The sequence below is a fragment of the Musca domestica genome, unplaced genomic scaffold, assembly GCF_030504385.1.
Source record: "Musca domestica strain aabys unplaced genomic scaffold, Musca_domestica.polishedcontigs.V.1.1 84, whole genome shotgun sequence".
NCBI lineage: Eukaryota > Metazoa > Arthropoda > Insecta > Diptera > Muscidae > Musca > Musca domestica.
This window is the reverse complement of record NW_026712417.1, coordinates 1040609-1057713: the sequence shown is the minus strand read 5'-3', so window position 1 is coordinate 1057713 and position 17105 is coordinate 1040609. Positions and strand designations below refer to the sequence as shown.

The 17105-nt window shown below is 36.1% G+C and overlaps 2 protein-coding genes across 3 annotated transcripts in view; one reads left to right on the top strand and one right to left on the bottom strand.

Annotated features, from left to right (window-relative positions):
- The window catches only part of LOC101901776 (serine-rich adhesin for platelets), a 446297-nt gene that overhangs the window by 171445 nt on the left and 257747 nt on the right, over positions 1-17105 (top strand). The gene's annotated exons all lie outside the window — the stretch shown is intronic.
- On the bottom strand, positions 9201-9721 carry LOC131806708 (uncharacterized). Its single transcript, XM_059131317.1, has one exon. It carries the CDS (start codon positions 9713-9715, stop codon positions 9263-9265), a length of 453 nt encoding a protein of 150 aa, XP_058987300.1. The 5' UTR covers positions 9716-9721; the 3' UTR covers positions 9201-9262.

Below are 17105 nucleotides of genomic sequence, written 5' to 3'. Positions count from 1 at the left end.
GAATAATGGGAGTACCCCTATATTGGGGCTATACGAAAACGTGGACCTATATAACCAATGTTCTCTTACCGAAACCGGAACCCATTAAAAACAACAAACACCCTGCTTTAGACAAATACTAATTTTTAGACATTAAATGACGATTAAACAAATGTTCGGTCCCGTGCTACTTTCTAGCATTTGTCATTTTTTCATGTTTTTGCCACAACTACCGACTGAATGAGTCCCAGTTTGACATTTCGCAGTTTATTTCATATAGACGTACATCCCAAATCCCAACCAATATTCGCTTGGAGGTTACAAATTCAATAGAATACAAAATTTTCTTTTCTGGAAGTGGACTTGGGGGTAAACTAATGTGGGGACTATACCCTAGAGCCTAAATATAATTTTTTAGCCAAATCAATTGATGAATGTGGTAAAAACAAAGATGGGTCCTATTCCGAAAATTGAAAATTTTATGGGAAGAGGTGATTTACCCCTTAAAAACAAAGATGCCACATTAGGACCAAAAGATGAACGAGTAAAAAAACAGCCGAACTTTTTAAATCCTCCCCTATTTGGAAGAAACTTGAAAAATTTTAAAAAATCCGCCGGAAAATATAGCTCAAATGAAAACCGTATTATGATGGGCTGTACGAAGAGGTGGTCCTGCATAATTAATTTGTGTCATAGGCTGTAGTTACTATTCCGCACATTATATACGACATTTGAAACAATTTCGGTGAATAAAGTCATGAAAATACCGAATATCTGGGGGTACCGTTATATGGACGCTATACTGAAACTAGGTCCACGTTTTTAGATAATTCTCTTTTGAGGGTAAAGTACTCAAAAGTAACGCCTTGTGTGGTCTGTTGAAAGACAATTATATTAAAACAATTGTCGGAAATCTTCAAAATACCGAATATCGGGGGTACCATTATATAAGGGGAATACGAAATGGTTGACCCATATAGACAATTCTCTTCTAGGGAATGAAGTACTCACAAGGAACTCCTTGAAGGGATTTTCACACAATTTCGTTGAAAAATGTGGCTAAAATCATCAAAATACCGAATATCGGGGTACAGGGGATATATAATATCGTGGACCTATACAATTCCGTTGAAAAATGTGGCTAAAATCATCAAAATACAGAATATCGGGAGGAACAGTTATATAGGGGATATATGATATCGTTGGGGATATATGATATGTTCTCACAAGGAAATCCTCGTATGGGTTTTCAGGCAATCCCGTTGAAAATGTGACTAAAATCATCAAAAAACCGAATATCGGAGGTACCTTTATATGGATATACGATATCGTGGACCTATATAGACAATTCTCTTTCATTTCAATCTCACAAAGAACTTCATGTGTAGAATTTCAGACAATTCCATTGAAAATGTGGCTGAAATCATTAAAATACCGAATATCGGGGAGTGCCTTATCGTGATTTCAACAGACAGACAGAAAGGCGGACATTGCTAAATCGACTGAGAATTTTATGCTGATTATGAATGTATATACTTTATGTGGTCTACGTCGGAAATTAAGAGGTATTACAATAGGAATGGCAAATTTTATATATCCTCCTTTCCAATGTGGAGGGTATAATAACTGAAGTTACCAACATCAATCTCTGCAGAAGATGATTGGCAGATACGTTTGGTCGGAAATCAAAATACTTTTGGTCTTTTCTTATTCAGCCATAAAGACAATGGAATGAAAATGCTAATTTGTAATTCTCAAAAAACAAAAAAATAACGACACAGATATAAGCTGCAGATAGTATTTCAACACTTTTTGCCACAAAAACAATGCAAAATTTAAAGTCAATGGAAAAAATACTCCGCCACAAACCTACAATGCAAAAACGTGGTGGAAAAACGTTAACTGTACTTCAAGGTGAAATTGTAGGCAAGAAAAAACAACACCACCGCCACACAATACCACAAGGTCAGTGAAAATTTCGTTTTCTGCGAATTGTTAATGATGTCATTGAGGGTCATCTTGGGCTGTGGACAGAAAAGAGGTATGCGAGTGTGTGTTTTTTTTTTTTTTGCAAGTGTTATTTTTTTCGCCGCGTCTTCAAGGAAATAGGATTAGGAAAAGGAGGTAATGGCAATCAGAAATCAAGAGCAAACAAAGGGATTAGCCACAAATGTGTCAAAACATCACCATTGATAAAATAACATACCTGACCGCATCACCGTATGTTACACATACACATTCTTGTCAATTGGAATCTATTTTATACCTGTTTGTGTATAAAAACGCCGGTTCTCTAATCGCACACCATCAGTATCCTTTGAGTGCTAAACGAAGTGATATCATTCAAAAATCTCATCGCCACAATGCCTGCCAAAATCTTAGCCGCCTCAGCATCTCCGAAGAAATCATCCTCAACTTCGTTGAAAACCAAACCGATTCAGAAGCCCGCTTCCATCAACTACGCCCTGTATTTGCATCGTGAGGAGTTGAGAAAACGTCGCATCTCCAAGGCCCGCGTATCACGTACCAAATTTCTGCTGACCCATGAACTGATAAACAAAACGGTTCGGAATATCAATAACTGTACGGCCGAAGATCTACAATATCTAAATCGTCAAGCCATATTTAAAAAGAATTTATATCGCCAACTTGTGCAACAAAAATCGACACCCAACACAGAAGCCCAGAGGATGCAGCAACAACAAGCCGAGCAACAGCGCCACCTGCAGCAACAAAGAAAGCAATTGTCTTCAGTTCAGAAAAGTAATAAGCTAACGGGAAAGCCAACCATGCAGCGTACACATGGCCAGCAGCAAAACATGCATCCTTTGCTCCAGCGCCAAAACTCAATGCAATTCATGAAGTTTTAGTGGCGTTTATTTAAAGAATTTTATTTCGAATTTTAAAACTATTGTTCCTTACTTTAAAATAAATTATTCTAAATTTAAGTTTTATGAAATAAATAATAAATTGATTTTTAAATTAAAATTATATTCTTCCTTTTTTTAAGATTTGTAGTTAAACAGATACCTCTTGGATTATTCAAGCATTCCAAAATTATGGTCATAAAACACTGGAAGCTGCACCAAAACGATAATCTTAAACACGTTGCCTTTTAAATGGGCAACACTGACTATTATAAGTAAAATAAACCACCTCTACTCTGAAAGTGTAATATTTGGTCCAAAGAAGTTCAAAATTAAGAATTTTTATAGATGGAATACCCTCTCAAGTTGGGCCATATTTAGAAGCTTGAATTTAATAATTGTTATGTATATAGAGAATGGCAACTTTCTTTCGCATCCGAGGCTGACGTTTTAAGTCGTGATATACCCTTGTAAATAGTAGGTTGATTTGTAAATATCAATGTATGCCAAGAATTGCTTAGGAAACTCATTATTTGGTAATCGAATTTTTTCCTGAGTAAGGTTGCGACTCGGAAACAAGAAAGTTGTTATAAAATGGAACATCTTCTCATCTATCCCTATAAAAGAGCAAATGTTTTGTACGTTTGATTATTTGTTTGTAATTTATGGACTCGAAAACAGCTGAACAAATTTTCCTGAAAATTTTCACATATACTGCAGCATCGCTTGAAAGTAACATAGCCTATGTACATTTTCGAAATTTCTCTCGGAACTGCAGATATATTACATCAGAATCGGAGGGACCTCCCAAAAAATTTAGATTTTATATGCACATATCTATTGATCGAATTCGTTATGTTTCTCAAATTTCAATTAAATATGGAATGCGTGACGGAATTTGGTAGAACATTGAATTTTGTCAATTTGTGTTGAAACCGGTTATATTCGGATATTATTTTTATTAAGGAACTTAGAACCTAGCTACAATGAGGCTATAATTATTGCGGGCAAGTAGGTAGGTTGATTTGTACAGGGTTGCCCATATTCGACGGACCCATCTGGCAAGGCCATAACTTTTGACAGAGATGTCACATCGCGTTTGAAGCGTCAGTCCAAGCAGATTTTTACCATGAACCAATACAAGCCACGCGAAATAGTTGCAATTTACATTCAATAGAAGAAGTCAATTGTGAAAACTCAACGTGCTTTTAAAACATTAAAAAATGTGAGAAGTGCGCCTTCTAAGAACACCATTAAGCGTTTATACGAAAAATTTTCGACTGGTAAGGCTCTTTCTAATCCGAAGAGGCCATATAAAAGTCGACCAAGGCGATCGGCCGAGAATATCGCTGCCGTACGAGCCAGTGTTGAGAGGTCCCAAGAAAGAAGGTCCAAGGACATCCCACCGTCTCAGCAGTTGGGCACGCCGTTCTCAGCAGTTGGGCATGGCTCGGTCCACTTTACAACGGATTATTCGCATTGATTTGCATTTGTTCCCGTACAAAATTCAATTGACGCAAAGAATGTTGACTGCAGACAAGCCTCGTCGTTTGGAATGGGCCCAAAGAGTCATGGGTCCGTCGAATATGGGCAACCCTATTGCTACCTAGAATCCAATAGCTACGAAAATGCCGTTTAACTTGAAAAGATTGCAGTTTCCTGTACGGTTGACATTTGTTATGGACTTCTAAAAATATAAACCCTTTCCTCGTGTTACATGTGAGGAGAAGTTTTAAATACCATAATTGCATAGAAGTTCGCCTAATGCTATAGTATACAAGAGATCTTCTATGTCCAGAAGGCGCCCTATTGGTCTTCCGTGTACATAAGACATTAATAGATTCAAAAGGTACCTTTTAGGAAAGAGGTAATTTCTATCTGTGTTTATATCTTTTGTGAAGTTTTTACTGACAGACGACCTATGAAATAATTTCTACAGATATTTGGCCTCTAAAAATTCTTCTATGGCCATTCGAACCTCAGAAAAAAGGGATAACATAATTTACTTTCGTTGGTATCCGTTCACCGTTGAACATTACACTTTTCATTCATGATTTTTTTTCCTGAAAATTCTTCAAATTTTATTAAATTTTTAAACTATTTTAATTTATTTATTTTATTTTTTTGGTAAATGCTGTCATTGTTAGTGATGGCACATCATTTAAACTCCTTACACTCACTCCCTCATTTTGAGTTTCAAGGTATCTGACCAAGAGTGACCCTTTTGCAAAATTTAACTGCTCTAGCTCTCTCCAAAATTGTAAAAAAAAATCTACACAAAAAGCGATGATATTGTACCAGTTTGTAACATTAAGTGAATTTTGAGTCTGAATAATCAATTTTTGAAAATCCGTGCTAATTATCAATTCTCCTTACCGCTCTATTTTGTATTTTTAGTGCAATTTAAGTCCAAATTTCTGAAAATCCTTCCTTACCCCCCATTGCATTTAAATAAATCTATTTTTATACCTTTCAAAATAGTAGTGGGGGGTATATTAAGTATGTCATTTCGTTTGTAACACCTTGAAAAATACATTTTAGAATCCACAAAATACACATATATAAAAATATTAATTCTTTGTCGATTTAGCGTATTCCGTCCGTATATCTGTCTGCCCGTCTATGGGAACCACTCCAACTTCCGAAAAGAATGAAGCTAAAATTTTACTCAGACGACTTTTAGGTCTGCAGAACTTTCGGAATTGAAAATGGGCTATATAGGTCAACATTATAACTGTATCGACAGATTTAATGTTCCCAGCATGTAAACAAAAAAAAAAAATCCTTGCAGAGAACTGTACATATATGTCCAAGTTTTGTTATAGACCCAGATAACTATACCTCCAGATATTCGAAATTTTGATGAGTTTTGTCACTGTTTTCTACAGGATTATTTAAAATTTGGTATTTGCAGTTCGAAGTGGGTACTGTTTTCTATGACAGAAAATTGCCCATTCAAATCGACATTTTAGTGTAACCCACTTATAAGATGATTTTAGCTACATTATTTAACAAAATTATCTCAAACTTGATATTTCAGGTTCGTAATAGGCACTGCCTTCATTGATAGATAATTGGCTGTACAGATCCACAGTTTCGTATGGGTCCTATATAACTATTCGCTATTTTGACGATTGTTTTTTTGAATTTCGGAATTGTTTCATTTTGGTTTTGGAGTTCGTACTGGGTACTACCTCCTATGACAGAAAATTTTCCACACAAGTCCGCAATGTCGTATAGCTCCCTCTCTATATTCGGTATTTTGGCGATTTTTTCAACAGAATTATCTTAAACTTGGTGTTTCATTTTCGTAAACTGCACAGTCCTCTCTGGCAGATAATTGGTTGTAAAGGTCCAGTTTTTCGTATAGCCAATATAACTGTAACAGCTGATATTCAGAATTTTTAAAATATTAGTGGCATATTTCAACGGATTTTTTACAAATTTGTAAGTTCCGCTCAAATAACATAAATAAAATATGTACTTGAAATGTATGTATCGAGTTAAAAAGTTCAAAATAGTTTCATTTTAAACTGGAAATGCCAGCTAAATCGATTTTAGAATGTAGTTAAAGTCTTCATTACATAGGGACTATACCAAAATGTCAACATCTGATCAAGATTATGTTTACTTGTAGTTATTTCGAGGAGTTACAATCGGAAGTTAATATACCACATTATGGTGAAAAATTGTTGTTCTTCTCGCACGACTTTCGAGGTGATTCTACTTCTGTTGAGAGTCTATCTCGATATATAATAGTAGTGATTTTTTTACAGGCCTGAGGGCCTATTCTGCAATATTTTTTAACGACATTCGATAATGTTATTTTACCCTCCACCATAGTATGGAGGGTATATTAAGTTTGTTATTCCGTTTGTAACACTTCGAAATATTCAATTTAGACCCCACAAAGTATATACATTCTTGATCAGCATTAAATTCTATGTCGTTGTCCGTTTGTGGAAATAACTCTAGCTTCCGAACGAAATGAAGTGGGTTGATAAAATTTTACTGAAATGTATATTATGTCTGCAGAACTTTTGGTATTGAAAATGGGCTATGTAGCGTTGGTATAGCGCCCATACAATTGTACCTACCTATTTTCGGTACCTATGATGATTTAAGCTACATTTTTCACTGAAATCTTTTCAAATTTGGTATTTGAAATTCGTAATGGATACTACTGCCTATGACAGAAAATTGTCTGAGCAGGTCCACGCCTTCGTATAGCTTCCATATTTTTTCTTTTGAAATTTTCATAGCATAACCACCTTAACATGTTTCGTAGACCTTCCACATGCCATTTGCCCAAGCCTATTTCATTATTTATACCCTACAACACTATGTGTTGGGGGTATTATAAGTTTGATTGGGCCAGAATTTATGTAACACCTCGAAATATTGGTTTCCCATATAGGAAAGTATATATGGATCTTCCTAGCTCGCCGAGCTGAGTCGATCTAGCTATGTATGTCCGTCCGTCCGTCTGTCCGTCTGTCCATGTTAATTTGTAATCACTCTACAGGTCACAATTATGGCCCGATCTTCACGAAATTTTGTACGAAGGTGGGGTTAGGGTCAGAATAGAACCCTATTTCTTTTGGAGATGATCGCCAAATGTTTACGGGTTGAAATGGACCAAATATTGAAAAAATTTCGGATTTTGCAGTAGCTATACAGGTCGCAATTATAGACCAATCGACGCGGAATTTCGCATGTAGCTAGAGTTTAGGGCGGGGAAGAAGCCTACCAATTTGCGTGGTCATCGGATTATATTTAGCGGGTAAAATAGACCATATCTTTTGTATTCGAAATTTTTCATTAAACCGCGAATATTTTAAATCCCGACGAAATCACAAAGCCATGACAGGGTTACTTCAGATCTTTACATTGATGTTAACATCCAACAAATCGGATATATAGCAAAATATGTGCGACATATTTGTCTATCAAAGAAGATATGCTTGAAAGATCTCTTATATGTCGAGAACGGCTGAACTGATTTCGACAGTTCTCATTAATTCAGAATGGCCTCTTGACAGGAAAGAAAAAATGTCTAAAAAAAATCGCATAAAAATATCTCTCTAAATATGAAAATATTGATTTTGTAAAATTTTCTCATATTTTTTCAATTTTGTCATATTTTTGGCATATTTTCATTTTGAATTAAATATTTGGTAATATTTCTACAGCTAACAAAACTAAGTAGTTAGGATATGAGGACATCATATACAGATCGCATTTATGGCCCGATCCTTACGAAATTTTGCATGGGGATAAGATGAGGATCAGAATAGAAGCCTACTCTTTTTGGAGATGATCGTCATATATTTAGGGGTTGAAATGGACCAAAAAACTGCAAAATTGTCAGCAGGTCGTAATTATCGCCCGATCCTCACGCACATTTGAATGGGGGTTACCGGACATTGCAAAAGCCAAGCAGTTTTGGATGGCCAATCAAAAATATTCAATGTGTGAAATAGTTTGCCAACTTTTGTAGACTAAATACGAAAATGTCCATTCCAGTGACTTTTTGGAGAATTCACAAATACAGGAAAGACGCACTTCTGACTATTTCGTTAACGCTGATTTCGTTGAAGAATAGAGTCAAATGTATGTATCTCATATAGATGCGTTTCAGTCAAAAACCAATAATAAATGTAAATCTTTTGCCACTTCTGAGAGATTATAGGTCTTTAGGAAATATTGGTTCTAGGAAGACCATTTACGTGCAACATCTACCAATAAATTGGAAATAAGCAAATTAGTTTATTGCTATTATTCGAAAATTAGAGAACGAAACCTGATGGTTTTCTTTTATAATTTGTCACAATATCTTGTGGAATTCTTTCGAGTATTTCGCCTATATAAACTGTATCATTTATTATAGTGTTGTAGGGTATTCAACGGTCGGCCCGCTCGACTGTAGCCTTTGCTTACTTGTTTTCATTATGACTTTTTAAGAAATTCAAATCTAATACATATATTGTTTTCTTTTTTCAGGTAAGTGACAAGAAATACCATCTACAACTTATTTTCCGGTAAGAAATGTGACCTACCAACTATACAGCATACTGTCCATACCATGACATTGAGTAGTGAACAGAAAAAAAAAAAACTAAAATATATTACGAAATCATACCCTATTGTTCCTTTAAAGATTAGAGGTAAATATGTGCATGTGAAGCAAATTGAGGTTCACACATGAATTTCTATTTTATGAATTTTTTAAGAGATAGAGAGAGGGATAGTGTGAAGAGAGAGATAGAAAATTTTAGATTTTATTAATTTTTATATTACATTTATTTCAAAAAAAATATTATTACATTCAAATTAATATACATCTAAAATAAAAAACTAATAATTTACAAATATATACAAAATGAAAACCTTTAAGGTCTTCAAAAAACCCTCTATCAATTCATTGCTTCCGCCTGATAACTGCTAGGCGCTGATGATATCTCCTCCCTTGGTTCTTGTTGCTTCTGCTGCGCACTGATCGCACTTGGAGCCACTGTAACATTCTGCTTTTGTCGCATTCTTAACATTTGCAAATATTGATGATGCCTCTGTCGAGCTATGTGACGATGAAGATTATTTTTAAAAACCGTTTCACGGCTAAGCGATTGCAGATCTTCCGCCGAACATTTGTCAATATTTTGAATGGTATTTGTAATGAGTTCGTGGGTTAACATTAACTTCGTTTGTGATACTCGCATCATGGACATGCGACGTTGTCTCAGCTCTTCGCAATGTAAATAGAGAATATAGCTTAAGTTGGATTGTTGTTTACGAGGTGATGTTGGTTTTTTGATTTTGCCAGAAAACGATGGGCTAGAGATGTTGGCATTTGTTATTTTAGGAGCCATTTGATAATATATATGTTTTCAAATATTTTTAGATTGTATTATTGTTGTATTATTTAGTTTGTTTTGCATTGACTTTGCTGTTACACTGTTGAGGGAACACTGATGTCCTGTCTGTGCAATCCCCTGGGTTATATGTATTTAAAAAACAGGTATATTATCACATCGTCAAGCCCACTAATTCATTGTGTTTTGTTTAAGTGGTTGATTTAGTTTAGTAGCGTATGAGTTCAGGTACATTTTTTAATTAATGGTTGTGCGCATCACCATTCTGCATGAATGTCCTTGCAAAATGGTGATACATGTGTGTGTTGGTTTTATTCCAAGGGAATTTGAACAAAAAATAAGGACACAGTGTCTGCTGTGACACAATCCACCCGTTCATAAAAAAAATTGTAAAAATTCTGTTTGATAGGTTACTCCACAGCTGTGGAAACCTCTTTGTAGAATATCCCTGATAACTATAACAACAAAACTAATTGTATAATATTTGAAAATACAAATAATTCATTTCAAAAGAATATTGGAACTACAAGTCTTGTGCAAATAAAGCCTCGAAGGACATAATTGTTTATGTATCAATATTTTTACTAGGAATCGTTTGAAAAATGTGGTTAAAGCCTTCGAAACTTAAGGGAATCCAATTTTTGATTTTTTTTTAGAAAAAAAAAAGGTTTATATCAATCCAGAGTTTTAATATGTCGGATTTTTATAAATGATCTTAGGAAGGATGTACGTGTTTATCTGTGAAAACGATTGAAAACCGAAGTGGGTGTAGCAATACACTAGGCTAGGTAGTACAATGAACACAAATAGGATAAATGTCGGAACATACCACCGAATTCAACTTAAAAGCACATATCGCAAAAAAAATGGTGTATAGCTCCCATATCATCCGAATCGTGCTCCTTTACAAAGGTACAAAATATCAAATATGATCTAGAAATCACTTTGTCTAATTTTGTGAAATCAGTACAATCTATGTATATAAAAGAGACGAAGAAACGGCCAGACGAAACTACTGAAGGTAGAATCTTGAAATTTTGCAGGGTCTTCCTGCGTAGGCGTGTGATAAGGCTCGGTTTTTGAAAATTCTTCCTGAAAGGATACGACAAGTACTAAAATGTTTTAAAAACTTAATACTTTGTATTGGACAAACGGAATGAGCTATAATTCTAAAATTGGGAATGAGAGTCACAATTGGAGTGCAGGATATATGTACCTACTTTAGGGATAAAATGGTACTAAACTTATAAAATGGTATCCTTATGTGAACAGATAGAGCTAAAAAAGGATAGTCCCACAATTGTACGAAAAGTGCTGAATGGTGCTATATTTGGTATTGGGTGAAATGGTAGAGATAATATTCTGAATCTGTGTTTGAGATTTGGTGACAGTTTGGAAATGCCTCCTATAATTGTACGAAAAGTACTAAATGGTACCAAAATCGCTATTGGATGAACGGAAAGGTATCTGCTAATAAAGATATGGAGGTGGTTTGGAAATGTATATTATAATTGTACGATATTTTATGAGGATGTCATTGTTCGTATCTGTAGTTAAGAGATGGAGGCAGGAGGAGGCAGGCACAAAATGGGCCATTGATTATTACAATAGCAATGGAATTCTGGAATTCGATATCGAGGTCACTGTTGGTGTCTAGGATGGTGAGAAAAAAGTTGTTTTGGAAATGCTAATTGTAACTGTGCGAAAAGTATGCTAACAAATTTAGGATAGAGCTGGAATTGATATGGAGGCCGTACCAATTGATAGTTTTTAGAAAAGGAGGTAGATTTCGGAATCCGTACTATGATTGTTCGAAAAGTACCAAATGGTACTAAACTTGCCGTTGAGTGAATGGATATAACTTGTACCCTGGGGGCGATATATACAGGTTTGCCCATATTCGACGGACCCATCTGGCAACGCCATAACTTTTGACAGAGATGTCACATCGCTTAATGACATACCGCGTTCGAAGCGTCAGTCCAAGCAGATTTTTACCATGAACCAATACACGCCACGCGAGCGCTCTGAAATTTACATTCAACAGAAGAAGTCAATTGTGAAAACTCGACGTGCTTTTAAAAATGTGAGAAGTGCGCCTTGTAAGAACACCATTAAGCGTGTATACGGAAAATTTTCGACTGGTAAGGCTCTTTCTAATCCGAAGAGGCCATATAAAAGTCGACCAAGGCGATCGGCCGAGAATATCGCTGCCGTACGAGCCAGTGTTGAGAGGTCCCCAAAAACATCCCAAAAACGCCGTTCTCAGCAGTTGGGCATGACTCGGTCCACTTTACAACGGATTATTCGCAATGATTTGCATTTGTTCCCGTACAAAATTCAATTGACGCAAAGAATGTTGCCTGCGGACAAGCCTCGTCGATTGGAATGGGCCCAAAGGTCCGTCGAACATGGGCAACCCTGTACCATATTTATACCAGATTTTGTGCAAATTTTAAGAGCATCGAATTTTATGAGAATCATAATTATTCAAAATTTCGAACCGTTGTGGGGTTGAGGTATCAGAAGAAGGAGTTCGACATATTCCATTCAAAAAGTTAACCCTTTTGTGGGGAAGGCACCTGATGGAGTGGCTGCGTATTCTTTCTTCTATACTTTAAATTAGCTTCTGTATAAAATTGACCTTTTGTGGGGGAGGTACCAGATGGAGTGAACCGATGTGGCCCATCTCCGAACTCGATCTAGGCTTGACAAAAATGTTAGGCTGCGCAAAGTTTGGAACAAATAGCGTACTCCCTTCGAGAGCTATCGTGCGCAGCAACCAGACAGATAGTAGCGAGGACGGACGGATCTCGATCGTCCTGAAACGGATTTGGTCCTTTATTTCTATGAGGCACATTTTGGCCTTATCAAATGATACATACCCTATACATACCCTATATTGAGATCGAAAATTAAAAAAATTCCACTTCAAGTTTCCAGAGGAAATGCCATCTCTAAAGTTGCTTTGGAAGTGTTGTGTATTTTCCATTTCGCATCCACTATCATCTCTTCATTTGTAGATTTGTCATTTTGTAATGGACATAGGTTTAAATCAGACTTACTTAAGGAAAGTGGTTATTTTTCAGTATTAAAATATTTTAAACCAATATTAATTCTAGAATTTAACTTCAACATTTCAACATTTTTTTACAAAAAATATGTAAAACAGATCGTTTTAAAATTTTAGCTCCCTCAGTTTCATTGTTTTCTAGAAATTGACTTTTAAAACCGGCATAAGAAGTCATAAAAACTGACCCAAATACACATTTTATTGCCATTGAAACATTACACATTTTTTAGCATAAGCAAAAAATGCCAGGAAACATTTTTTTACCTTACCCTTCGGCAGCTGTGAAGCATCTTAAAAAAGTCGGAATTTTTTGCTGTGGCCACTTGAATTTTGTTATTGCAAAATATTCATGAAAGGGTTTACGAAAGGGATTAAAAAAGAATCATTGTGTGTGTGTGTGCGTATGTATGTTTTGGCCATGTAACAACAATACTTATGTAATATTATGCAAGAACAAAAATACGCAACCTTAACCCGATCATTGATCACAAAAGGCATACCTGAGCCAATTAGACATCATACTAGGGCAAGTGATTGAAATCCAGCGAAAAGGGGTGAGGTGGTGTGAAATCAATGACATACCTGTTTTTTAAACATATAAGCCAAGGAATTGCACAGACAGGACATCAGTATTCCCACAGCAGTGTCACAACAAAGTCAATTCAAAGCCATTAACAAATACCATTAATTTAACGAAAAAACAAATAAATACTCAAAAATGGCACCTAAAATGACCGATAATACCATTGCCAACACATCGTCTTCCAGCAAAATAAAGAAGACCATTCTTAAGAAACCGCTATCACCTCAAAATCATCGACAGCAACAACCCTCGCACTTAAGCTATATTCTATATTTACACTGTGAAGAACTGAGAAGACGTCGTGCGTCCACGATGCGAGTATCGCAAACCAAGCTAATGTTAACCCACGAACTCATTACGAACACCATTCAAAATATTGACAAATGTTCGGCCGATGATCTACAATCGCTTAGCCGTGAAACGGTTTTCAAAAATAATCTTCAACGTCACATTGCCCGCCAGCGGCATCATCAATATTTGCAAATGTTGAGAATGCGTCAAGGGAAGACAGCTACAGTGAATCAAAGTGCGAACAGTCTACAGCAAAAGCAACAACAATCAATGGAGGAAAGGTCAATGGTTGTTAATAGCAATTCGGCGGAGACAAGAAATTGTTAGAGAGTTTTTCAAAGACCTTGAGGGTTTTTAGTTTGTATATATTTGTAATTAAATATTTTAGTGTACATTTAAGATATTCAATTGTAATTTGTAGCTAGCAAATTGTTTAGAAATAAATTTACAAAATATAACAATAACATCTATTCTTTTTTTACATTATCCGTTTATCGTGCCACCGTTCTTTTTCAGATCTCATCGCAAAGTCATTTTTTCCCCGAAAATTCATTATCTATAATAAATAGAAACCAGTAAAAAAGTCCTAAAGTCTGGCGGGGCCGACTTTATGATACCCTACACCACTTTGCTTATTTAATAGAGCTCCACATAACAATAACACGCTATGATTATAATTATAATTTAAAGTTCAAAAGACTAAATATGCCGAAGCATTTGTATCTTTTAAATTCGGACTTGTATTGCCCATTTGGTGCAACATTAATTTGAAATCAGATAAAGATATATATGGGAGCTATATCCATATCTGAACAGATCTCGATAAAATTTGGGAAATATATTTCTGAGCTGTATTTGATAAATTTCCCTGAATATCGTTGTTACGGAGTGCATATTACGGCTGTGGGTAACAAATACAACAGATGGGATGAACAATATATATGGGAGCTATAGCTATAACTAAACCGATTTTCACCAAATTTGGAATAATAGCTTCTAGACTCAATTAGGTCGTATGTGCTGAATTCTATCCAATTTGGGCAAATATTAGACGTTCGGTGCACAATAAAAAATAAATCGGACGAAGTTATATTTGGGAGCTATATCCATATCTGAAATTATATCGATAACATTTAGCAAAGGTATTTCTGAGCTGTATTTGATATATTTTCCCAAATATTGTTGTTAGAGAGTGCATATTACGGCTGCGGAGGACAAAAATAACAAATCGGATGAACAATATATATGGGAGCTATAGCTACATCTGAACCGATTTCGATCAATTCGATTTACTTATTTTCAGGCTTAATTTGGTTGTATGTTCAAAATTTCATACTATTCGGGCAGATATTACACGTTTGGTGCACACTAAAAGGCAAATCGGACGAAGATATATATGGGAGCTATATCTAAATTTTTACCGATTATCTCCAATTTCAATAGGGTTCGTCCTTGGGCCAAACAAATGATTTGTGCAAAATTTCATCTCAATCGGATAATAAATGCGACCTGCATTTTGTTCACAAGAATACATGGACAGACGGACGGACGGACGGACGGACGGACTGACATGTATAAATCAACTCAGAAAGAGATTCTATGGAGATCCTAAAAAGTAACTATGGGTCTATCTCGCTTCCTTCTCCATGTTACAAACATGAAAACGTACAAAGACATAATACCCTGACCAATATGTGGTGTAGGGTATAACAACGTTAAGTTCGGTTCGGAAAAAAATAATATTTTTTAATAAAAGTTAAACCACTCATTGAGAACCCGAATTATAAAACTACACCACCTTGAAAATGACCTCCATGAAGTTCATATAGACAGAAGAATCTTCACAGGCCCTTTGTCAAAAGTTCTTACACAGATCGAAACCCTACCAGAGACCTCTTATAGATAGAAGGCATGACTCCTCTGACTAAAAGACGTTTAAAATGTAGCACACATTCTTAAGGTTATCTATGGATTATAGGCCTTGAACATTTCCTGTAATGGAAAAACCTTCTGAAGGTTTTGAGAGGTAAAAGGCTATCGAAATGTCTGAAAACGTTAGAAAACATTCGAATGGTCGTTCAAATACAGAAAGGCATGAAAATGTCTTCCGGAGGCCCTTCTGAATTCCTTTCATAGTAAGAACGCCTTCAAAAGGGTTTGTCACAACCAAAAGTCGTTTATAGCTCAAGTTTACAGCTCAAGGGGCATGTACAGGGTGAGATGAAAAAACTTCAACCAACTGACATTTCTAAGCCACTCGTCCGACAGCTGTTAAAATTATTCTAGTGACAGCGCATTATATTGTTTACAAGCGTACAAAAGCATTTTGTTGAGAATTTTCCAGAAAAAAAGTTATTCGTGATGGAATTCAAGCGTGATAGTGTGATTTCTTTATATTTGGCTGGAAAACCACAAGTGGCTATCGTTAGAGCACTCCAGCATTTAAATGTGAACAAATCTTTTGTGTCTCGTAGCATTGCTCGTTTCCATGATACTGGCAGCATAGCTCGACGTCAAGGAAGTGGACAGAAGAAAACAGCAGCATCAGCAGAAATGGTTCGAAAAATAGAGAAGCGACTTGGTCGAAACCCGCGTCGCAGTGGCTGAAAAATGGCTCGAGAGCTGAACATATCGCAATATTCCATTCGACAAATATTAAAAAATGAGCTCGGGTTAAAGCCATTGAAATTCCAAAAAGTGCAAGAACTTACACTGCAACAGAAAGAAAATGGACTCAAAAGAGCTAAAATGTTGCATCGCTTGACGGAAAGTGGCGAACTGCCGAATTTGGTATTCTACGTCTCCGATATTCGACATTCGTTGCCCAGCAGTTTTAAAAAAAAAACAAAATGATGGTGTTTACGTGTCAAAGAGGTCAGCTGAAAATGTGCACCTTCGGTTGACCACCAGAACTCAAGCGCTGGCCATGGTGATGGTGTGGGCCACCATAACAGCCGATGGTCGCTCTCCGCTCGTATTAATCTACCGTGGCATCAGAATAAATGCCGAATATTATAGCGAAAATATTCTGGAGGGTGTATTAAAGCCTTGGGCACGCAAACATTTTGGCCGCAGACCTTGGACATTCCAACAGGACTCAGCACCATCGCACTCAGCACGCGCCACCCAAGAATGGTTACAAAATGAGGTTCATCGCTCCATTTCCAGCGCATAATGGCCACCAAAATGTCCGAATACCAATCCGTTGGACTATTGTGTCTGTAGTATTTTGAAAAGCAAGGTTGGAACTAAAAAATACAAAAATGTCGATTACCTCAAGCACGCGCTTCGCCGGGAATGGGCCAAAATACCGCAGAGCAATATTCGAGCAGCATGTAACGGTTTCATTGGCCGTTTGAAGGCCATAATTCGTGCCAAAGGTGACCAATTCGAACAAATCAAAACTTATTCTAAAATTGGATGCTATTTCCGACATTTTT

Excerpts from the sequence above, each read along its gene's own strand:
- LOC131806708 (XM_059131317.1), bottom strand. The coding sequence starts at position 9,715 with ATGGCTCCTAAAATAACAAATGCCAACATCTCTAGCCCATCGTTTTCT.